This window comes from Apis cerana, linkage group LG2, assembly GCF_029169275.1.
Source record: "Apis cerana isolate GH-2021 linkage group LG2, AcerK_1.0, whole genome shotgun sequence".
Lineage (NCBI taxonomy): Eukaryota > Metazoa > Arthropoda > Insecta > Hymenoptera > Apidae > Apis > Apis cerana.
Window position 1 is genome coordinate 9,734,839 of NC_083853.1, and position 24,920 is coordinate 9,759,758.

Below are 24,920 nucleotides of genomic sequence, written 5' to 3' on the forward strand. Positions count from 1 at the left end.
AAAAAGAAAGAAATATTTTTCCACGCCAGTTTGCTCGATTAATTTCATCGTTTTCGGGTGAAGGATTTTTCGGGGGAAAAAAAAATATACCACGACCACTTGCACTCCGAAACGCAACCTCGTTAATGAATACCACCGCCATGTCCTCCGGCTTCCGGTTCATAAACGTCACGTCGTGGCATGTGCAATTTTCGGCCGCAATTGCGTATAGTCGAAACTACACGCGCGATAGTTAGGCGAAACTGCGTGGAATGCATCAAATCCCTCTCTCCCTCCTCCCCTCCCCTTGTCTATCCTTTCCAGGGATTAATTGACGCGCGAAATTATAAATATGAATTTATGCTCGGAGATTATCCGTTGTTTATTCGGAATCGTTGAACGGGGCGAAATTCGAGAAATTTCGAAGGAGAATATCTCGAACGAGGATTTTAATTCGAGTTGTTAAAGAATTGATTTGTCGTTGATTGATGGGCTCGGAAAGAATCACCGCGTAATCGTTCGAGGATAAATCTTATTTTTCTTACGGATCAAAAAAAGAAAAAAAAGAAAATTCTAGGAAATATAAGATAATACGATTTTCTCAATTATCTCTACGCTTGAGTTTTTAAAACAATAATTTTAATGAAAATTCATATTCCCCCCCTCGTTCTCAAATGCGCGAAAAATTATGAACCCCTCTTTTTTATCTCTGCAAAGTAGCTTATTTTAAGCTTGTATTTTCGTGTTGATATTATAATATATAATGAAAATTACTTACATTCGTATTAACGCATTATATTATTCTTTTTTGTCGTCTTATCCCAAATCCTTTCAATCCTGTTTGATTTTCTTGCATCAATTATTCAAATAATCCCAAAATCCTTTTTTCCCCCTTTGTCCTTTGTAAAAGGGCGCAGTTGACAAAGACAGGGGATTGCTTCTCCGAACAATCGCTCAAGGCGTGTATCTTAGGTCAAAGAACCAGCATCACACGTGACTGGTTATCACCTTGAAATTTTCCTTCGCGTCTCTCATAATTTTTTTTTCTACTATAAAAAAGCACCTTCTCAGGCAGATCCCCTTTCAAACCTCTTTTTATTTAACGCGAATTTTTCCTCGCAAGCGACGAAAGGAAAACGAAATACTTGGTATCTTTAAAATAGAACGTTATGTGCAGAGAGATTGCCAATTAATTGCGAAAGAAACATTTAAATCCAGGAATTTGAAAAGGAGATTAAATGAAATTCGAAATTCTCGAAGCATTTATTAAGAAATGTTAATAGGATACGGGGGGAGGGGAGAAGAACGATTTTGAATTTTCAATTCGATGCATTCGAATATAATTTTGGTATTATTTTCGAATTTATCTTTTCACTTTCGTCAATCTGAATAATTGGATTTTAAAATGAAATTTGAAAACTTTCTTTCTGATCTTTTGCAGAATAAAATCACAGCTGAAAATTTAGTTTTCTCTCGTTTCACGATGATCCTTTCAACGAATACTTGATCGATAATCGCGACGCGTAAATTTTTCCAAAACATGCTCATACATCAAAAGCCGTAATAATTAATCAGATGAGAGAACACAAACGTTTGTAATGCGATTTTAATTGCAAATAAACTGACGCCAATTATAATTCTTTCTTCTGTGAGAACGAAACGTTCACCATGATGACTGCGATTCTAATTATACGAAAATATACAAAATAGGATTTCAGCTTCGTAAATATCACTTGAATAATAAAAAACAGCTCGAAATTAATATCATATCAACGTTTCAATTATTCAATTAAATTTAAACGTCGCTTTATATAACTATATATAATTCTTCTTTTTGAAAGAACGAATTAAATCCCAAATAAAATTCTTCGTCTTAAATTTCAGAGAAACCAAAAATCGATCGCCATTTTATCTCTCCTTTTAACAATTCTCTATTTTCTACTCGATTCGCGACACTTCCACGCGAATATAACGAGATAAACTCGATTACGAGCAACTTCGATTGACGAAGAAATCGCGAATATGATTATTCACGGGCGTCTCCCCGCGCGAAAGTTCGTTAAAGGGTAATTTGCGATAAACCGGCGAGAATCCTGATAACCATCGTGTCACGAAATAGCCCTGTACGTCTGTACTTACTTTCGTAAATCCATCGAGATTATTATTCGAGAAATTGAATGAGTCGTGTCGTTCGAAAGTGGATGAAATGCGTGGATATAACGCGTCGACTCGGAACGGAAAGGAAGGAAGAGCAACGTTGCTGGCGGCTTAACCGAATCGCGAATAAAGTGGCGGCAGGGCGTAGTAAAAACGTGTTCCAGATTATCGCGTCGTCACTTTTCTAAAACACCTTTCCCCCGCATCGATTCAATCGTCGATTCGATCCGATTTCTCGACGATTCTCGTTTTTAACGGCTCGTCGAAATTCGTGTTTGAAATTTGAAAGGAAAAAACGGAAGAGGAGGGATCGATGATTTTTTCTTAACTATTTTCTTTATCACGAATCGAATTGAAGAAAATATAGATTAAACTGATTAATTATTTTGAAGATCAACTCAGTTACGATATCCAATTACGCAACCCTACGCTCGAATAACAAGTGTACGAATTAACATTAAACTTCATTTATTTCACCGGCGCCCCCTATCTAAATTTAATCTCGACGTAGGATGCAATTTATCCAGGCCACGCATCACCCTAATTCCCCCCCGCTGATACCTTCAGAAAAACTCGCGCTGCAACACCTTTCCTTCCCTCCCTTTTCCCACCATCCATCCACTAATCACTCGGCCCGGCCGCGATAACGCTGAACGCGGCGTAATTAACGCCGTATAATCGGAGGGAGGGTCGGTCTCATTCATTCTTCCATCGTTACGTCCATCGTGCGTACACCCGATCGATCTCGATCGCGAGTGTCGCGTGCCATCGTCACGCGTACGCGCCCCCCTCCGTACACGCCTCTCGTGTATGATAATCAACCGTTCGATATTGACCTGCATTCAGAGGGAGGAGAGAGGAAGAGAGAGCCGCCGCAAACTCTGCTGTTTTCTTTCGATTTCGTTTTACGATTCTTCTACGATTCTTCTACGATCACTCCTCCAATTTCATCTTTATCTTCAAACGCAGAATGTTAATCCTTTCTCTTGATTCTTGCCGCTAATTGACGTTTGAACAGAGTTGGATATCGAGTGACTAAGATTAAAGTTAAAAATTTCGAACAAAGTTATCTCGAGTAATTACTTATTAAAATTCTATCCAATAACATTTGTTCGTAGCTGTTGATAATTGTTTATCGTCACGTTTTGAATTATAATTATCGAAGTGATTTTAATTCGTAACTTCGATCATTAAACTTATCTTCTTCTTATTTTCACTCGTAGAAAGTGCAGTGGCGCACGGTTTAATCCGGAGACAATCCCTGTATATTACAATCATAACGAGGCTATACGATGCGCTATATATTCCTCCGACATTCTATTAATTGACTTATTCGAGTTGCCTGACAAATGACCGATCTATACTTGTTTGATAATACTAACGCAGCTTTGTCATTTGTCCGGCCGTAAAAGCCTCCTTTCTACCGATTGCCTTAGCCCGACGACAAATGATTGATCCACAATATTTATCGGGTAGATAAACTGACCCGTATTACTCGCCTGACAAACGACCGACTTATACTACTCATTTAACTACGACTATATCCCCAGCGATGGAGAAAATTTAATAGTCGAAGCCAGGAATAAAGTTTCTTCGGATAAATTGCTTCAATAAACTATTCTTCAAAAACAACAAGAATAATCGCGAATAAGTATATATCCACAACTCTCTCATTCTCTGACAACTTATTCTACTTGTTCTCGCACGTCACGTCAACCATCTTATTCCACTTTCCATTTCTAATTTTTTCCCATTTCTCACTCGTCCAACCAGATGTCCAGAAGGTTTAATCGTGTCCAGGTGTCGTGCGGATAGAGCGCATTAAGGGGCGAAACGAGAGAATAATGCATAAGTGACCCGTGTAAAGGGCTCGTTCGTAATTGCTGTAAAAACGATATGATTACAACAGGAGAAGCGTAATTGCATTACGACGCGTTGCTCGCTACGCACGAAATAATGGGGATGCGCGTCTCTTCTCCTTATACAGGGTGTTACAAAATTACAGAAAAATGTAGTAGATTCCGCGATCGATCCTTTTTATTATCGAATGTAATAATTCAAAAGCAGATTAAATCAGGATTATTGCACTTGCGATACTCGACGACGAAATTTTGTATCGAAAGGACCGCCGTATAAGCCCTCGAGCTCTTTTTCTCGAACACCCTGTGTATTCGCACGTAAAAAGGGTGAGTCGAAACGGGGAAGGGGTGTATAGCCGCCGTTTGTAGCCGCGCCGGAGTTATGGCCAATAAACCACGCACGCACGAATGTGTATCTGCGGGGATAGAAAAAGAGGGGGCGAATATCTCCCCTCTTCCTCGAGGACAAGGGTTCCTCCCCGGCCGCGATAAATGAATATTTAATCTATCTTCTCGCGTGGATGTAACTAATTTGAAGGTGGCCGGCCGGCCCTCTTAAGCGGCCCCAGTAAATCTCGCAAGTTCTCACCCTCTCCAAGGGTTGGGACGTAACCTCGACACCACGGTGTCGTCGTCGATCAACCTCCTCCCTCTTCGCTCTCTTTCCTCCCCATCCGACCTATCCGCGCGGATTCATTCGGTATTCCATTCGTGGCACGCTCCCCCGCCGCGTGAAATTCGCCTCTCCATTGTTCTTTTCGATCATATTCACCAGCACTTGGGGACCGGCATTGTCCTTAACTCGATATTAATTATCGCGTCGTTAACCGGGGATATTGTCCGAGTTAACCTGCTTCGTTTCTGAATAAATAAAGTTGCGGCTCGGGAACAATGGAGGGTAGATAATACGTTTTCCTTTTTTCCTTTTTATGAGAGATACAGAGAGACTGTTCCGAGTCCCCCTGTTCCTTTTTTTCGCTTCTGGTCGAGATTCCGCTTCTGGAAAAATCTTTGCGGAACGGGAAAAAGAGAAACCTCGACGAAAGAAAAGGGAAAAGTGGGAGGGAGAAGGGGTAAAAGCGTTTATCGGTGTTCGTGTATTAATTCGAATTACGTGTGTGTGAATATGTGAGAGAGAGAGAGAGAGAGAGAATGGCGAATAAAAACGGGGAAGACTGTTTTAGCAAATATTCGCAATCGTTAAATTTCCTGGAACAACTCGGTACGTGTTAATAGAAAGGGAGGCTTATCTTTTTCCAACCGGTCGTTAACGAGTCTCCTCGTATCTGACGCTTGAACGGGGCACGGTTGATGACGAAAAAAGGCGAAATAAAATAATATTCCCCTTAATAATGGCTCGAGTAAAATGGCAATGGTCGGTCGGGAGACGAATTGAGCCTTGCCCTTTGCCACCCTCTCTCGAACGTTTGTCCTCGAGGGCCGTAAATTCTGTCCCTCCGGAAATACGAGCATCCACGGGACGTGGATCTCAAGTTTATCGTTCAAAAATCAATCTCTACCAATAATTCCACCAATTCTTCCTCGCCGATCTCTCAGACTCGTCCCCTTAATTTAAAAAAATACCCCGTCTTATTCGTATTTCGTATATTTTTAGAGAAATAATTCTCCATTAGAGTGAAAGGGTGGCAAAATGACGACTTTCTTCCTCTCTTTCTCTCTCTGATTATTTTGCAAGATCACAGATGTCGCGATAATTGGAAAGTTTCTCCGGATCCTGTTCCTTTTCGGCGTGAAAGAGAGAGAGAGAAAGGGAGGAGAGAAAGTGAGCGCGATATCGCGTAATTATTGCTCGGTTTTGAGGGTGGGAACTGTACGGATTCTTCCTTTCAAAGCTTGCGGAGGTAATCTTGAAACAGGAGGTTTGTCTAATAACTCCGTGCGTCAAAAGGATAGCTTGCGCTTCATTAAGTCTCTCGAAAACTTGCCGGTTGATTAAGACGGATGCCGTGCTCGCCTTATGGATCATTTTCGAGGGTATTGGACAGCTAGCAACACATTCATACGATCATGGATCAGCGTATGGATACAAGTTGATAGTTATGATAAGCAAGCTCACCCAATTTCTTACCGGATTATCCGTATCCAAAGTGGTGGACGATGGACATTCCTCTTCGTAACTGCAACAAAAAGTTTATAATTTATAGTTGTGTTCACGAATGACCCAATTTTTTAACGAATTATTAAAAAAAGGTAGATGACAGAGTTTCCTCTTCACGGGATAACAACAAGAAAGATTATAACAAATGAAATTACTGTGGGCCTTCATAACGATGGAAATGGAAATTTTAGAACAGATATTGTATCGTGTATCGTTGCAAATGTAATAATCCATAATAAGGTAATCGAATATCGAGCCATAATTCTTTGGCCGTGCAGGAAAAATTAAAAGATTAATACGAATACCCCCTTTACGAGCTTATGAATTTTCTATCGCACACGTAACGCAGAGCGGTCCCTGTTACAACCTTTTGAATTCTGTGTTTCATAGAATTTTAACGGGAGAGAAGGGATATTTTAGAAACGGGAGAAAGCCGTCTCTTTCACGAGATTGTCCGGATAGCGAAAAATCTGAATAGATCCTTTCGCTCCGGGTAATTTCTTGGAATACATACCCTGATCTTAAAGCAGAGAGAGTGGAGGGATCGTTTTTTATCAATTTCGATTCTCTCCAACCTGATGCGAAATTAGCGAGTTCTTTTGAAAGGTAACGAAAGGTAATGAAAATTCCTCGATCGTCGCAATTCTTAAACCGTTACAATCCGTCGTCTCTCCCCCCTAAGGGACGAGAGCTATTCGTCTTCCCAAGTTTTCCACGCCACCTTCCCCTCCCATCGATCCTCCCGCCTTTTCATCCTTTTTTGCTTTTCATTGTTCCAACGTGCTTCTCTCTCTCTCTCTCTCTCTTGCGTGAAAATCCCCGCGCTGCTGAAGAAAGGAGAGTAACACGAAAGAGTAAAATTTTATCGAGCCAATGGCATGGTGGATAAGTAAGATCGCGAAGACTTTGGCGATCGTGAAACGAGTAGAAGAGTCTTGATACTGCATGCATTATGTATAAGTCTTTGTGTAACGCCACTTGCGCGCTTCGGCACGCGAACGAATTTACACGATTTAACGAATCTTGCGATCTTTTCTCAATTTTCGAACCCTTCTTTCCTTTCTTGTTTCTTCGAGATCAAATTTTTATAAAGCTCGTATAATCTTCTTTATTCTCCTTACTAATCCTTCAAATATATATAGTTCCCAACTGTATCATTTTATATCTACTTTTAATTCGTTCAATAAAATTTTGACGAAAAACTCGTTTGGGAACAAATATTCGGAGAGTGTCAGCGTAATGTGATTATAAAATTCGAACCAATAACATATTATTTAAGGGGACAGAAAGGAATGGAAGAAATTGCTGCAGTATTGTAAAAATCTAGGAGAACAAAAAAATATAACAAAAGAATACTTCCAATCCTCGTTGCATTCGCGCAATATTGATAGCCACCCCCTTCTCTGCGCGAGAAAGAAGCTTTCACCCTATGAAATTCAAATTTCCCGCGCGCCTAATTTTCGAGAACGAATAATCAAAATTTTCAGAAGCGCTATGCAAAGTGGCTCCTCTCGTAATCCCGTGGCGCGAGAAATTCCCTCACCCTTCGGCGAAACAAGAACGAAACTTGATTCCACGCGCTGTGCTCGTGCGAATGTGTGTATATTTCTCTCCCTTTTCCTTTCTCTCGTTCGTCCCTTCTTTCCCTCTTTCTTTCTTTCCTTCTTTCTTCCCCCCTCCTCTTTCTTTTCCATTAAATTCGTTTCGTCAGTTATGAAAGATTCCCTCGTTTCCACGCGTCTTCGGAGGTTGCCGACATCCAACATCAGAGCCTTATCCCGGAGGAGAAATTCTCGAGGAACAACGCGTGCCCTCCGGGGCCGGTAGAGAAAGTTTCCACTAAGTACGGTTAAATAAATCAACGGGCGCATTGCGTGCAAGCTTTAAAACGAGTTTTTAATTTAAACGTATCCCGGCGCAAATACGTAATTTCCATGATTTAGCGGTGTTCTTCTTCTCTGTTTCCTTTTTTCCCTCTCTTTCTCTCCCTTTTTTCCCCCACTTTCTTTTCTTCGGGGTTGAATAAAATTGAAAACGAATCTTTGGAAAGGGAGAGGGGGGAGAGGATGGAGGACGAGTTGCTGGATATTTAAGATAATGGGGAACGGGCACGGCGTTACATTCATAGATGATTACTTAAAACTTTCCAACGATTATGGCCGCGATACGTTAACGCTGGCTACTGTTTTCATCCCTTTATAGGATAGCATAAAGAAAAAGAGGGAAAGAGCCGTAAAGTCGTTTGTACCATTAAATTTCCCGCTTCCTTTCCCCTCTTTCCTTTTTTCGCTCTTGATGTAACACAAATCTATGAAATCCGAACTTGTGTACGATTCATCCGTGATAGAACTAGAATTTTAAGAATCTTATCGTCGAAGACGATAGAGTATAACACTCGATTATCTTACTTCCGTTGTCGAGAGAAATTACGCGATTTTTATGAACGCAGGAAGGAAAGATGATGCTAAAATTACTCGCGATTGACGATCGCATTCTTTGATATTCGTAATCATGATTGGTAAGATAAAAAAAAAAAAAAACAGAAAGAGAAGAAAAAGAGAAGGAAAGGGAATGGAAAAGGACGCGTGTCGGATCGGGTAATTTGCAGTTACACGGAGATCGGACAATATCTGTGGCCGATCCCTCCAACGCGGGACGCGAAATGTTAAGCAATTTCTCCGGCTGATTTCAATTTCAAATTAACGCGTTCCCCATGCAAATTAACGCGGATCGGTGGTGCTGCGTCAATATTCATCGGCGGTCGTAAGCGGGTTACGGATTTTTCTCGCGCGACCCTCTCCCCTCTCTGTATAACTTCCCTCCCCTCGTCGTCTTTCCCTGCCGTTCGCTCGCGTGCACGCGATCGGTCAGGCCTGAACTCCTCCAAAATATCATATAATACCGAGTCTGGGGTATTTCTGCAAGCCGACGATTTGCGCGAATGGGTTAATTACCATCGAGATTGACTCGAGACAACTGTAATTAAGAGGAAGCTTGGGCTTTGAGGGGGATGGACGGATGGAGGGACCGATCACTGGAATCGTGACGATGGAGCCAGAGCAAAGGCGGATACTATTCAGAGAGGAGGGGGAGAGAGAGAGAGAGAGAGAGATCGGTGACTTATTTGCATGTAATAGGTCGAGAGTCTGACTCGATAACGAGATCGAATCGACGATCGTTTCTTCCCCTCAAATGTGCCCGACGACAACGCCTTTTATTTCGGTCACACTTATTTTCTACCTCTTCCATTTGCCACGCTTCGTCACGCTCACCGAATATTCATACACCATAGGTCGAAATAGAATTAGCCGCCGAGTTATTAGTCTGCGAATTAACGTTATCCACGAGGGAAGCTTCGATCCCCCTTCCAGATTAATCTGTTTATCATACGTGCGCGTGTATATACACGATCACTATCGTAGAAACGATTCGTGGAATGGATGGAAGATGGACGAGAGTCTCTCTTTCTCTCTCTCTCAAAGATCGAGAATCGGTTCATTATGTGTGACCGAGTGTGCATTTAAACCGGCGCGCTTTTCATCCGCGGATGTCGAGATCTCGAGGGCCAAATCCGATTTAACCTTTTTTGCGCTTTTCACCAGCGCCCCTTCCTTTCTCTTCTTCGTACTCGGAACCGACTCGTTCCATCGTTTGAAACACGCGCTTACAAAAAAAAAAAGAAAAAGAAAAGCGGGAGTTGTAAGTTAAAAAGCCGAAGAAGCTGGCCAGGGTGAAAGAGAAACGGGGATGGGGGGAGGGGAGGGGGAATCTGCATGAACCCGAGGCTTTAAGTGGGTCTAGAACGAAATTCATCGCGGGAATCGAGAGAGAAAAAGTGAGAGGGGGTGGGAGGGATCGTGCCAGTTTGGTCGGGTTGGTTGAACTCAAAGAAAATCCTGATTCGCCCAGATGAAGAACGCACGGCTCCCGACTTTTTGATTCCTATCCCATCTCTCTCTACTCTACGTTCCACGTCCTGCTTTCCTTCTAATCGTGTTTCCCCGCCTTTTTGTTTTATCCTTGCTCTCTCTCTCTCTCTTTCTCTTTCCGTTTCTCTCTTTTCTTTTCTTTCTTTCTTTCTTTCTTTCTTCTTCTTCCTCGCCGTTTCCTTCTCCGTCTCTGTTGGTCGATTCCGAGGGCTCGTAGTTTTCTCGTCGAACGTGACGTCGTCGATGGGGGAAAATGGAGGAAACTGAGGAAAGGTTGAAACGAGGTTCTCGCGAATAAGGAAATAATTAGAGTGCTCTATTTCGAGTTCTTCTCTCACCGTCTTAATTTCCTGCTCACGATACTTCCTCTTTCGATACGTTTTCGCCGGATGGAATGGCGGATGCACCGAGTTTCGTCGGAATTGTTCCTTAATTTTTCGAATCGAGCTGGTTCCAAACCAGAAGCGGAAACAACGATAATAGTTTTCTTTCTTTTAATGTACTTGATAATAAATAATCGATCGAAGTAAAATAATAGATATACAGTAGATATAAAGTTTCTATGTGTATCGTGTTCAAAGTTAATTTTTCGAAAATACCCCTCCCCCCTTCCCTCCTCGACCGACATTCCGACGATAAAATATTCGAAATCAGTTTTAGCCATCCTATTAGGTCATCGTACCGCGCTTCAAATTCTATAACAGACTTCCAATTTGCCTCGATCAGTGCTATTTAGCACAACAGATTCGACGCGAGCATCGGCCGATAACAAACGAAGGGATAAAGATCGAAATAACCCCCGGGCCAATAACTCCAACTAACCCTTCAATTCTTCCAACGTTCCATGCATTCCACGGGGCCATCCCGCCCTGCCCAATATTTCACCCTCATTTTTCCCTCGAATGCAGACGACAAAAATCAATACTCGAAATCCGCTAAAACGAATAAAAGAAGAAGGGAGAGGGTGGCGGTTAGTGGGAAAAACAAAATGCAGAGCCGAGCGGAGAAAAAGCGGGGGAAAAATCCACAAACCAAAAGAGAGAAAAAAAATTGAATATAGAAAACGAAAGAGAAAATAAGAAATAAGAAGAACCGGTATTAACAGCAATTAACCTCGCATCTCGTGTTTTCTTTTTTTCTTTTCCTTTCATCGAGCGGAAAAACAAGGAAGGAAAGAGAGAGAGAGAAAGGTATCGTTCACCGTTGACGCGAAATGCGGTCACGTCGAGGCACCAAGATACCGCCTTTAGAAATTCCCGATAAACTAGAATCGAGCATGACGCGGCTTCCCCGTAATAGATGCGCCCCCAACCTCTCCTCTCCCCCCCAAGTATCCAAGTATCGCGTGCCGCGACCGGGGCGACGCATTTATGCAGCCTCTATGCGCTCGAGATCGTCGCCAGTGCTCGTTTCGTGCTCGTCGTTTTCTACCCGTCCGCGCGATCGCAGCTGCATCGTTTCGCGCCGCTAATCAAGCTTGATAGACGATCCCCGCCGATATTTCATAATATCGAAATTGTCCCGGGGAAATGCATCGGAGACTTTGCATCCCCCCCTCGGTTCCACCGTTAATGCGCGTTTTCTAAACGACCCTGGACGATCGTAAAAAAAAAAAAAAAAAAGGAAAAATGCTCTCCCGTACAATGCCTCGGGCTGGCTACGATGTTTCGAAGATTCTTCCTGCTGGAAAGGGAGAGGGAGGGGTCCGGTGGGATTTGAAGTCGACGAGAAAAAAAGAAAGAATCGATGAATCGACGTAATTGGAGAACCGCGTAATTGGAATTTATCGGATCTGCGTGGACTCTCGGCAAGTTTTGCCACGCGAAAGTTTTGACGGGAATTGAGAATGATCAACACGCGCGAATTTGCGAAATGGATTCGTAGTAGTTCGTAGAGAGGACGCCTTGGCGTAAGACGCGTGGACCCCTGTTCGGGGTCCATCGGCCACGGACTTTAATCATTTGTACATCGATCATATAACACATATGCATTTTTAAATGAGTTAAGAATGAATCTTTTTTTTTTCTCACGAATTTTAATCCTTCGTTGATTTCCGCATCGATATTACTCGTACATCATTCCCAAGCACATTATCGGATGAGGATGCGTATGCTAACGATATAAATAGCACCTGGCCGCATCCCACAATTTATACAAAATTCCTCGTGCTCCAAATCGAAAATCTATAATATTCAAAAACCATCATTTACCAGGCGAAGAGGGAGGGAGGGAGGGAAGGGAAGAAGGATCGAAACGAAAAGTGGAGGAAGTAGAATTTCGTAAACGAGGGGGACGCGCGAGGTATTCGGAGAATGTTCGGAGGATGGGTTGGATCGGCGTTATCGCGGTGCGCGCACGAATCGAACGCATTCATAATGGAGTCGATCATCGCGTACTGTGTAAATTTCGTCGTCATTAGCCGCGTGTATATATTCAGGGCGAGCGGCAGCTTCGACGTCGTAATTCATCAGCGCGTACCGAGGCCACATTGTCGACCATAATTCATTCGTATCTTGGCCCACCGTGCAAACTATACACGCTCCCTCGACTCGATACTTCCAAGATATTTTCGCGTTAATCGCGAGCAAATTCATCGCTCGCTCGCCAGAGAAGGGGAGAAAAATTTTGAAAGAGACTTTGATACGAATAATTCTCGTTCGAGAATTTCGGCCGATTTAGTTTAACCGTTTCCGAGATTCTTACCTCCACTTTATTATTATTACACGTATTCGGATTATTCTCGGCTTTATCCTTCGTAATTTAGCCAAACGCGCGGAAATCGCACAGCTATGAATTTGAACAGAGAACAGTCTCTCTCTGTCGCAACCTCGCTCTTTGCCCGAATATTCACTAATTTCTACAAATACGTTTTCGAATGCTTTGTACCCCCTTAACGATCGATTAACGAGCAATTTTCCACGCAGACAAATGAAATTTCATTATAAGTTACGCAAGTAGAACGACACGCACGCTCGAACTCGCGTACAACGAGAACGCACCGACGAAACTCTTCTCTGTATTAAAAGAAACGAAGAATTAGAAAAGATCTCGTTGTCGTCCCAATAAATTCGGGAAAATATCTTCGTTCCTATTCCAAAGGAGATCGCATCGCCTCATACGTGATGCATTCCGTATTCAACGTGAGCTCCGAAGCCAGTGAAATTTCATTCGATATTTATCAACACGTTAGGGAGGGGAGGGAGAAGGTTTCTCTCCCTGTATCGGTACGGGACGAGTTATCAAAGATAAATTAATTTGTAACCCCCGGAGCTTGATTAGAAGGGTGGAAGTGAATCGCGGCACAGACAGCTCGGTAAGCCCTGTCGCTACGTGCCTGCATCGCGATATAATCATTCTGTGCCGCGTTTCCGTTCTCCACCACCCCTGTGCGCGCGAGTGTGCGTGCGTGCGTGCATGCGTGCGTGCAAGCGCAGCTCGCCCGTTTCATCAACCGTGGAAAGAGACCACTAGACGTTTCGACGTGGATCATCCATCAATTGCGTCTGCGTATCGAACCTGCGTCAGTTCACTGCCTCCTCTATACTGCCTCCCCCTCCCCCTCCCCCTCTACCCTCCATCTTCTTTATTCCATCCTGTTTCACGCGTGTATTCGTTAACTGGCAAAACGGCCAGCGGATAGGCGTGATCCTATATGACGAAGGATGGGGGGAAAAATGAAAAAAATGAAAAACCGCGTATTAGATTCAAGTTTGCATCCATTACGCTTCCACCCTCTCCCCTATCTATCTATGAATCTCTCTCTCTCTATCTTTCTCTCTTTCGTTAAGTGGAAGTATCAGAGTTACGTGAAACGGAACAGGATGGAAAGAAGATTTAATTTCTCCTTCCGATAAGGAATTGCGGTACGTGTCCTCGTATCTGAATATTCATTCTCGAGTATTCTTTCTCTCGAATGGGGAGAGAGACGAGGCATTGAGAGTCATCGAGGTAACAAGAGAGAAGGTTTTCGTTTTCAAGAGAGATTTTCAAGAGGAGTGAGGCCACGATCCGCCATGTTTAACGAGTGTGTATAAATAAGAGGATTGTTCGTGTACAGAGAGAGGTGATTCAGTGTCGCAGTCAATAGCCTTTGGGACGCCGATGGCACGTGACAGCGCGAACGCGTCAGCCCTCCGCTATGCCGTATTGCCAGGCATTATGCTGCTACATTATCGAGCCTTGGACGAGCTACACGCGTCGCCAGTTTCGGCCCTGGTCCTCGATCACCGTGGCCGATCGACGTGGCGTGCGCGTGATCTCGATCCAAAGCCGGAAACGCGTCACCGCGTATTCACGGATATCTCGAAAACGATCCTTCGATATCTGGATCCACGCGTTCCATCCTTCGGCTCGAGGGAAACGGATCGCGTCGATCTTGGGACCCGATTTCGCCGCCCTCGCACCGCGGCGAGTGAAAAATGGTGAAAATAAGGCCGATAAAGGATCGATTAACGGAGAAATGGGAATTTGCGAGTGGCGAGATTACGGGATTATAGAAAATTGAATATTTTTTTTTTTTTTTTCGAAATTTTGGTCGGTCCATAATCTTTTTATAGAGAATCTAGCGTTTGATGTTTGGCTAAAAATTTTATATAGGAAATATTCTACCGTGAAATTATATATATATATAAAGTCTAGTGTTTGATGTCACGGTTATTATTTTTTATAGCTTTTGAAATCTCGTATCGCTTTAACGTTCTTTTTTCTGTCCCTCTTCTTTTTCTATCCAGAAGATCTAATATTTCGAATCGTTGTATAATATCCGTTAGCGGGAAAGAATTAATTTAACGATGGAAAAATTCTCGCAGGAAATTCAATGGAAAGAGAGTGCCCTGACGAGGGAAACAAAAATCGACGAAAGAAACAAAGAAAGGAAGGGAAAATGGAATTAGAATTTGCTACTGGAGAAACGTATTATCCCATGGCAAGTGATCATTCAAATATTTGAGGAACCGGTGCGTTAACGAGTTTCCAACCAAATCTGTTTGGCTTCGCAGCTGGCAAGCGGACAATCCTCGAGGATCGTCATCATCGAGCGTGCGCCGTGATAATCTTGTGGGCCCGTTATTAATTGAACCACTTAACCTTTTTTTCTCAATTATTCACGATACAATCGCGTTAAACCGGCTCGCGTGACGAGAGACAGAGAGATAGGGAGAGGAAGGGGGCGGGGAGAACGCGTGAAACCCTCTAAAATATGTAGCCGCCGCGTAATGAAGGTATGTTTAATAAATAGCCATCCGGGATCGCGCCGCTTTCACGCCAGCCAACGTCCCGCCTTTCGTTTATTCCCCGACTCGCCTCGATCGAGCGTGGGGAGCGTGCAAATTGTCGCGGAGCGGAAAAAAGAGAAAAAAAGGAATTCGAGGCGAGAAGACGCGAGGCAATAAACTCGGTGGATCGATGGTTTTTTTCCAAGTTTTCCCCTCGCGCGTGTATTTGGAAGGGAGGATGAGGTAGAGAAGAGATCTGTTGGTTCGTTTTTTTCTTCTCTTCTTTTTTGCGCGAACACTCGTGGATTCGTATGATTTAACGATTCATGAAAAATCCATTCCCCGTTTCCAAGACTTTATTTTATTACAAACGAGAATTTAAGGGAGAAGGTTAAAGGTTGTTCTCCGTCCTTTTTGCTCGCCGTTCAATTTCCCCCTGAATTTTTCACACCAACGATACATCCGATTCGTACATCCGAAACAACAAACGTCTCTACCTTCCAAGAAATACGAATATTCATCTTTGGAGAGGGGGGAGATCGGTTTTCAATATTTCGTAGGATACCGTCGAGAAAAGACGCGAGAGAAACGGCAAGATTCATCTCTCTCAGGCAATTTCCTCGCGCGGTTACCTTTTACGATTCTCGTACACCTGTTTCTCCCCAGCCTCTATTAAAGCGACTCCCTCTCTCTCTCTCTTTCCCGTCCACTTCTCTCGAGAGCATCTCGGCCATCTCGCACGCGCCATTAAAAATGAACGGCTCTCTCGCGGCGTGGAAGGGTTGGCGCGCATGAGCGGCCCCTAATAAACCAGGTATCACCGCGACATTTTCCCTTAACTTCCCTTGCCTTCCCTCCTCATCTCGAATCGTAAACGAGGAAACGGACAGGTCTTGGCGCGGATGGAGGGAGATAGAGACTCGTTGCAAGAGAAACGACAGAGAGTGGATTACCAAGGGAGAAACGATCTTCCTCCATCCGCGAGAACGTTTCCCGCCAACATTATTGTAAGCTGGCGTAACGAGAATGACCGATAAAAATATCGATTCGAATTTAATCCGCGGGAAGGTTACGCTCTGTCGAGCGGAAAATCGGGAAACGCTTCTGCCCGCGCTTCTGGCTTTCCTCTTAACCATCCCCCGAACACGGAGGAGGTGGAGGAGAAGGAAAAGGAGGAGGAGGAGGAAAACTCGCAAACGGAGCCGTGAACGTTTCGCCCTCCATTCGAAATCGGATCGATCGTGGAAATTCATCCATTGTGCTCCCCCTCCCGTTAATTAAGGGAAAAATTGGCTCTCGTCAAGTTCCTCCGCGTCAAGGTTCACCCTTCCCTTCTCTCTCTCTCTCTCTATATATATATATAAACATATATATATATAGTTTTGCGTTTAGATCAATATCCTTATGGAATAGATATATCCAGGATATGGATATTAAACGTCGTCAAATATTTGCCACGAGAATATTTACCATCCGTTTATTAAATCGGCCATACCGATCTCGACGGCTGTCCGTTGTATTCCACTCGTTGTAGCCAATGATCGAAAACCGGTGTCGTCGTCAGATCCGTTACCTTTACGTTTCCTCCGCCCTGATATTTCGCCCGCTCAATGCGGACGAAAGACTCGAGTCAAAGTGCATAGAAATTGGTCGCAACGAGGTAAACTCTCGCCGCTTCTCCTCTGGAAATACGCCTCGTTCGTATTTTCGAGGCGAGAGGGAAGAAATTGATCTAGGTTAGGGATTTTTTTTCGTCACGTAGCGCGGGGAAAACTCGAGTGACGGAGGTCTCGAGTCGAGGGGAAACAGCGGAGGGATTCGAGGGAAGAGAGAAAGAAAAAATCTGAAGGGATACGAATCTCCTGCCCCTCCTCCGCTATCAGATATGTATGACGTCGAGCCACTGACACGCTTTGGGTTCGGATTGTTGGTGTATCGGATCGGATAGGGCATCCATGCGTGATTCACAGGATTCCCTAAGGCTCTCCCGATATGCATGCGCATCCGAATTACCAACCAACGCGGTTTCCAGCTTTTTAAACCATTGAGACTCTTTCAGAGTTTTCCCCTACGATTCCAATTCTTTGATCGTTAAATAAAGAACTTTTTTTCTCTCCAGCGATTAAAATTTTAAAATCATAATTTATAGAAACGATGTTAACAACGAATAATAAGAGATACTTTTGTAAATAAGTAAAATAGGTGAGATTAGCCTGCAAGAGCTATACATTTATCCGATACAGTTTTGAAATAGACGTGACCAATATACGTAATTTACCTAAAATGAGAGCGTTAGTTATATCTAGGACACACTAATATAAAGGACGAATTGACTTACCAATTCTTGCTTAAAATTACACCGACAACCGTCCAAGTGTCTCACACACGCCGGCTACTTGTAGCTCTCCTCCTAACTGTCACAACGAATAATAATTATCACGAGCGGACTTTAATCTTCGTCACGGTTAACATTCCCCGCGCGTGTACCCGATCCTCGATAGGATCCTCGATTCTCGATAAGTTTCCGGCTTATCCTCACGCGAATCCACCAACCCCCTCCGCATTCACGCGTATATACACTCGACTCGACTTCTTGAAATTACGTTCCCCTCACACGCGATACACGACGAGCCGATATACGAAAGTTCAAGCGCCTGTTCCTCGATTCACGTTTGTTTCGAATCGTCCCGACCTATACATCACTTTTATTTCGTGCACGCACAATTTCCCCCCGTATGATTTGTGACGCGGGGATAAAAAGACGTCTCGTAAACTACGGCCGTCCTTCGTATATATCCAAGTTTCTGAAAACGCCTCTTCGAGATAACTCACCGGCATGGGACAGAAGGTGGTGGTGGTGAATCCGAGAGAGAAGGAATCGTTAATCTTCGTTTCGAGAGGGGGATATACGGAGGAAGAAGTATTCGCGGTTTTTCATCGCGTGTGCGTGTGTGTATAACGCGGATGCGGCGAAACGGAAGTGCCGATGGAAACGGTGCGATGCGTCATCGAGAAAAAAGTCGGAATGGAGACATTGGGCGCAGCTTCTGCTTCTGAAATTGGAATTGTTGCTGGTTATTGCTGGAGATTGAAGCAAATTGTTCACCGCTTCTATTCTTTTCACATTTTTGTTTCTAATATTATGTCGCCGTATATATTAATCCGAATGATTAAATTACGATTCTAAACCTCGATGCGTTAGAATTCGGAATATTCTAAAAAAATTTCTTTTATCTCTCGTAACGGTAGTTTAATATTTATAAATGTACAATTTTGCATTCAAGTTAAGATAATAATTGTATATATTTTTGGAAATATTAACGAATTAACTCCAATTTCCACGGGATAAATTGTCGGCGATTCGGTGGCAAACAACGATCAAAGTAGTCCATCGGCTCGAGGAACGACGAAGAAATGCCTGTGGTGATTATTCGTCGAACGTGGTGCGTGTCTGGGAAGCATAAACTCCTCGAGCTCGAATAAAGAACCGGGACTTTGACACCGTCGAACTAATAAGAGAGAGAGAAATACGAATTCGAGCGGGAAAGGACTCGGTGAGAAACAAAAGGGAGAATACGATGGGAAGGAAATAGGGGAGAGAAAGGTGAAGGGATCGTGATTCGATCGAGTGTATGAAACGAGAACGAAGTGCATGTTGAGTCGGGGGACGTGAAACGAGCCGGCCTGTGATTTATATTCATAAGTTTAATACGAAGCAAGTTGCAGTCACGTCTCCGCCTGACCCTCCGCCACCCGCATAATTTATGTATTTCTCTTATGTCGACCTTCGAGGAAGCGCGCGGCCTACCCGGTGTCGAAATAAAGTCGAGCCACGACCTCTCGTGACACGTTGTCGCCGCTTGAATTATCGAAACGCGTGCCCGCTTCCTTATACGACCTTCTAACATGTGATCAGACGAGTGGTGAAACATTCCCAGAGAGAGATTGGAACAGATATCGATATGCATTTCGATTAGCCCTCTTTTTCTTTCTGCATTCATTCTTTTTTTTCTTTTTTTTCCTATTCGAAATGTTCTGAACGTACAATTTCTTGTGCGGTGAGTAATAGTTAAAAAGCGACTTTTTCTTCAATCTCCAAGAATATTACATCTCGATGTTTTGGAAAAGTATCGTGGAAAAAAAATTTCTTTATTTATTTCGATCCGTCCACTGCAATCCATGTTCCACAACAACCGAATGTACAAATTTTTTTTCCACCCAACTCGATCGGGATTCGACTCTTAACCGCTCTTGAGTGGTCCTCGTTTTTTCGAGGAGAATCGTCGATATATAGAGCGCACAGTTTTTCCACAAAACTGGTTCTTGTTGTCCAGTTGTTATTTATCTTTAGATAGATTATTTCGCTCGGCTTTTGTCTATATTGCACGAGTCCGCCTACTTGACACAGCTCAATGGTATCGATCAAATGACTTTTTTTTTTTTTGGACAAATTTTAAAAAAATTCCAAGTGACTCCTATCATCGTTATCAATTATTATCCCAATTTCCAAAGCTCCATCGAAGCTCATCGTGATCCATGCATTATGCAATCCAATGGTATGCTGAACGGGTGTCGAGGTTTCGAAAGTATCAAAGACGAAGGAAAAAAGCGTGGATGGCGAGAGAGGGGGAGGGGAAGGGGTCGTGCATAAAACCTTTATGCTCAAAAGTCTCTCGTACATTCAGCCACGGCGACTCGAGCCGTTTAATTACGAATTCTAAAGCTTCTTCGCCTACCGGGGGAAACACACAGCCCCGTTTGTTTGTCCCGGTCTTATTGCCACTTTTACGGCCCACCTTTCGGTGTTTCCGCAATGAAATCGGCCCTCTTCTTTCCCCGTTTCCATCTCATCGGCCTCAAACTTGTTATTGTTCCTCGTTGATTCGAGACATAATAATTGAAGTATCTCCTAATCCCGATTCTTCGATCTGGAAATAGGAAAAAATGGGTTTTGTTAGGAAAATATATTTTCGCAATTTCGATTTCGACATCTATTCATAGCGAAATACGGAGACACGACGATTGACGTTTTTTTTTTTCAATTTTCGTCTAATTTATGAACTACTAATGAATTGGAATGGAAAAAAAAGGAAAGATAAATTTAATCGTTTAACTGTCACCTTCGTATTTGAAAAATTAATCTGACTTTTATTTTTTTTACGTGAAATTTTCTTGGTAATGGGAAAACGTGCAACAAAAATATGTTGACAAATATACGAAACGTCGTTTGTACGTCAATTTACGTTTTATCAATTGTCCATTGACGACGAGATCTTTGCTTTGCGATTGTCTCGTGATAATCATCCGTTGAACAAGATCCTTCTAGATTGCAAGATGTAACGCGTATTTGCATGTCAATATTCGATATGAAATTATACGAGAAACCAACAAACTTTCAAATAATCCGCTATTCATAATTTTTACTTTTCTATTTCCAATAAAAATAATAATTACATCATCCTTCCATCATTGGTCGATCGTTTCGCCAATTGAACGCACGAGAGATAATACAGAATGGACAATCCATTACGATATAATAACACTTATTTATCCAATTTCTATATTATTCGCGTGTTAAAACAACGAACGAGAAAGAAAAGAAAAAAGAATTATGGGATAATTAATCGGGATCGAGAACGAAGGAACCTCTCTCTTCTTCTCTCTCTCTTCCCCCATTCGATCCACCATATTTCCTCATCGGATGGAAATGAAGTTTAACATAGGCATTCGAGTGGCCGCTTTGTACGGTTTTCGTACGTGATAATTACGAGGTCGTAGGCCGACGACACTCGAGCACACGGTCGCACTGGAATCACGAGCACGAGCCGTGGAATAAGAAGCGGAAAGCTTTTCAACGAGACGAGGGGGGAGGTGTCGAGCGGGGGTAGGAGGAGGAGGAGCGAATTCCGCCCCCTCTCTCCCCGCTTAAAACGCACGAGCGAAATGTTTAATTTACCCGCCTTTACTGCCGGCTAGTCTCCAGCTTCCGTTTCGAGCCGTGAATATTCGCGAAACTCGGCGCTCGTTAAACAGCGAGGCGTAATCGGCGATTTGTATAACCTTAATGACGGACCCATCCCCTCTCGTCTCGACCTCTTCCTCCCCCTTTCTACTCCTTCTTACTCTTTCCTTATTCTCTCTCTCTCTCTCGCTCGCTTTCGCATAGGCCAATCCTTCAGATTTCCCTTCCTTCGTCGATCGAACGAAGGTAAGGACGGAGTTACTTTATTTTTTAATTAACGTAGTTGTCTTGAAGCTTATATACAATGCAGCCTCCGTTTTGCCAGTTTCGGAGGGGAGAAACGAGGGTATGGAAAGTGGGAGGAGGGTAAAACGAAAAGGTTGGAGGGAAAATCAAGTTGGAGGAGGGAGGGGGGAAGAAAAATTGTTGAGACGTCAACAACGAAAGACGGACCGTTTAATCGAAAACTTTACGAGGAATTCAGAGACTTTTCTCTTTTTTTTTTTCTTCTTTTTTACAGGCGATAAAATTTGCCCTCTTCTCTCGTCCTTCTCCCACTTCAATCCCCAATCTTTCCGCTTCTTTCCATATATCGTTTTTTCCATAAACGTAATATAACTCGCGCCCTTTCCTGCCCCCGCTACTGTCGAAACTGTATAGGTTAATGTAATTGAAAGGAGAAACGGGGGACGATGCATATCGACGATGCATAATTCAAACTCGTCGCGTGCAAATTCTTGTCTCCTCTTCTTCTTCCCTCCGCTCCGTTAACAGGGAAAAAATATACGAACCAGGCGCATAAAATACGAGGTCCTCGAAATGTCGTCCTCGGGAGTGCTACTTAGCGGATACGAAGGGGAGGATCGGTGCCTCAAGTTCCTTCGACTATTTCTTTCGTTCTTCCATTCTTTCGCCCCCCATCAACCTGTCCTTCTCCCCGTTTCTTTCCTCTCCCCCTAATCTTTCCCTTCCTCCAGCTTTTTTCCTCCTTTTCCTCGGTCGAGCTTTCTTAACCATCCCCCTACACCCGGCAAGGAACGCAAATGGCAGAGTGAACTTGACTAAAGTTCAATATGCGGATGGTGGAGTAGGGAGTAAGAAGGAGGGTGGGAGGGGCGACTACGGAACTTTTAAGTTTACAAACTCAGTCGAACTCGTTGCCCGACAGTTGGATTGATTTTAATATCGACTTTGTTCTCCAACTCGACTACCGGCCCGCTACTTTCGCGGCTTCTTTCCTTTCTCCTTTCCCTCCTCCTCCTCCTCCTCCCCTATCTCGACGTCGACATCTCGGCGTTGGAAGAAAGAACCGCGTTTGTTCCATTACATATTCGATCTCGATCTCAATTTTTCGCTGCCTGAATACCTGGCTAATTCTCCACACAGTGAAAATGTACTAATTTTCACGGAGGAAAGAGGGGGCAACGAAGAGATTCCTCCCGATAGAAATCCAACCGATTCGTCAACTCGGTCACGGAGAGGAGAGGAGAGGAGATGAGAGGAGAGTTTTCAATCGGAATTCCACGGGCCAAAGAGAGAAGTGGCAAGGTAACTCAATCTTTTCCCTGCTTTTGCGGCGCAAAGTCGTGTAAACGAATTCCTGGAACGTCGCGACCGAACGTTCGCGACAGAATTATTTATCGCGTTGCTCAGCTCCAGCCTTCTCCTCGTCGTTCGAGGATCGAGCATCTCGTGGAGAACGCACGGCTAGAACTTCCCTCCCCCCTCTTTTATTCTCAGTTTAATTGGAAACACGGATGAACGGCCACGGATCATCGCGATGCACAAAAATCACCCATCCCGATCCACGCTTGTTCGAACAGATCTGGTTTTCGAACCTTTTCTCCCTCCCTTTGTCGGTTGTCCTTTTAATACGTTGTCGATAGCACGTACCACCGCTTAATAATTCAATTGTCGGCGTTGTTATTGCATACAGAGAGAGAGAGAGATAGATTTTCCAAGTATTTTCCGCGCAAATATTTTATCCACCTCCTATACCCACCGCCCCCTCCACGAGCCACGCGCGGATTTACGCGCACGCTCGTTAACCTGGCGTGAAAAACGAATCCTCCCCTCCTCACCCCATCCCCAACCCACGAATTCATCCCTGTAATTCACGTTGTATCTCGCGGAGCTGACCGTGCTCTCGCGGATGCATCACGCCCTAACGCAACCCCCTTCCCACCCCCTGATCGCGCGCAATTAATATTTCATTCGGTAAACTCGATATTACTTATTAATTTGATACGCGTCAAAATTATTCCCACCCCCTTTCGTATTATATTATTTTAACGAATTACGGAGAAATTACCAGTCGTTTCTCTCTCTATCAACGACCCTCCTCCTCCTCCTCCTCCTATGCTTCTTTCGCTGCCCTATAACAACCGATAACGAAGTGGAATCGTATTAACTATTCGATCATCGGTTGGATAATATTGGAGGTTATTTTATTTCGTATTTTATTGTATAATCTCGCGTGGACGAGTTATGGGAGTTTAAAAGGATCGCTTTTTTTTTTTTGGAAGACTCGGATGTTTCATCGAACTTCCTCTCTGCTCTCGTTATTCTCGTTACAAGTTTCGTTGAAATTTTAAACATACGTGTTCAGATATATTGGAGTGACGTTGCTGGGACAATGCCGTTTTTTCGAAGAGAATAATTTGGACGATCCTTGGCTTTGTATATTTAGAAACAATTTGGGAGGACATTTCTTCCGGCTAGTCTCAACGGCAATCAGTGTTATTCTAGTTGAGAAGAATTATCATAAACACTTGATTAGTTTTCTGGGAAACAGCGGACTTTGTGGGTAGCTTAGCTCTTCAATCTCACTCTGCGAATTTTCCTTAGATCGGAGCTGGTCGCTTTATACGTCATTCAAGAGCGTGAGGAGGTTTTAACCTTCAATACTTATTAATAAATTACAATAATCTTATATCACTGGATGCAAAAATGGTGCCGACAATTTCACTTCTTCCTCTCTATTTCTTGTATACGATGCAAAAAAAAGAAAAAAATCTTCAGATTTATTGAAATTTCGTGATCAAAATTAAATCGTCACCTCGTATCATCGCATTGTATCATTACGGATAGCTCACGTATCCCCAGATTATTGGAAACCCATTGCATCGACGTCGCGCGAAAACGGAAGGAAGGAAGGAAGGAAGGAAGGAAGTTTTGATTAGTTGTGTGGGGGAGGAAGGGGCGGCCGCGTCACAAAGTCGGTAGCTAATTCCGGGAAAGTCGAACGTCGAATTTCGCTTACTTACTCGGTGGTCGGTTTTCGCGAGGATTGCCGCCGTACGTGTCTCGTTCCTTCCCCCAGATCCTCGCAATTAGATGATTGGAGACGCAGCAAGCAACGGAGGTTTGTTATTATTACACACGAACGACGAGGATAATTGTTTCGCGACTGTTACAACAACCTGTTACCCGATCGTCTCCGTTCCATCTATCCACCCCCGCCTCTTTGCTCCCTCCCTACTCGGGTAATCACTCGGCCGCGTTGTCTTCGTTAATCTAGACGATTGCCGAGTTTCGTGGGATCTAACTTCCGCCCGAATATTAAATAAAATTATTTCCACCCCGAAACGAGATCCGTCCATTGGAGAGCACGTGCGAATCCCTTTTGCCTGATGAACCTCCGTAACGCGTTAATCCTTCAGAGAAACTTACACTCTTACAATGTATGATTCCGATGTATAG

General features: G+C 43.6%; 2 protein-coding genes across 12 annotated transcripts in view; one reads left to right on the forward strand and one right to left on the reverse strand.

Moving 5' to 3' along the window:
* The window catches only part of LOC107996812 (zeta-sarcoglycan), a 209,665-nt gene that overhangs the window by 90,815 nt on the left and 93,930 nt on the right, over positions 1 to 24,920 (forward strand). The window lies entirely within an intron of this gene.
* LOC107996813 (uncharacterized) overlaps positions 3,775 to 24,920 on the reverse strand; it is an 89,152-nt gene continuing 68,006 nt past the window's right edge. For 3 of the 7 annotated variants that reach the window (XR_009828821.1, XR_009828820.1, XR_009828819.1), the window contains one exon: positions 14,434 to 20,184. Coding sequence is in view for 1 of the 7 variants with exons in the window: in XM_062071077.1 (XP_061927061.1) it covers positions 5,972 to 6,001; positions 6,085 to 6,133 (79 nt within the window). In the remaining 6 variants the exon portion in view is untranslated. Of the gene's footprint in view, positions 6,002 to 6,084; positions 6,134 to 14,433; positions 20,185 to 24,920 lie in introns of those variants that run through there. The other 4 variants (XR_009828817.1, XR_009828818.1, XM_062071077.1 and 1 more) reach the window with 3 other exon arrangements.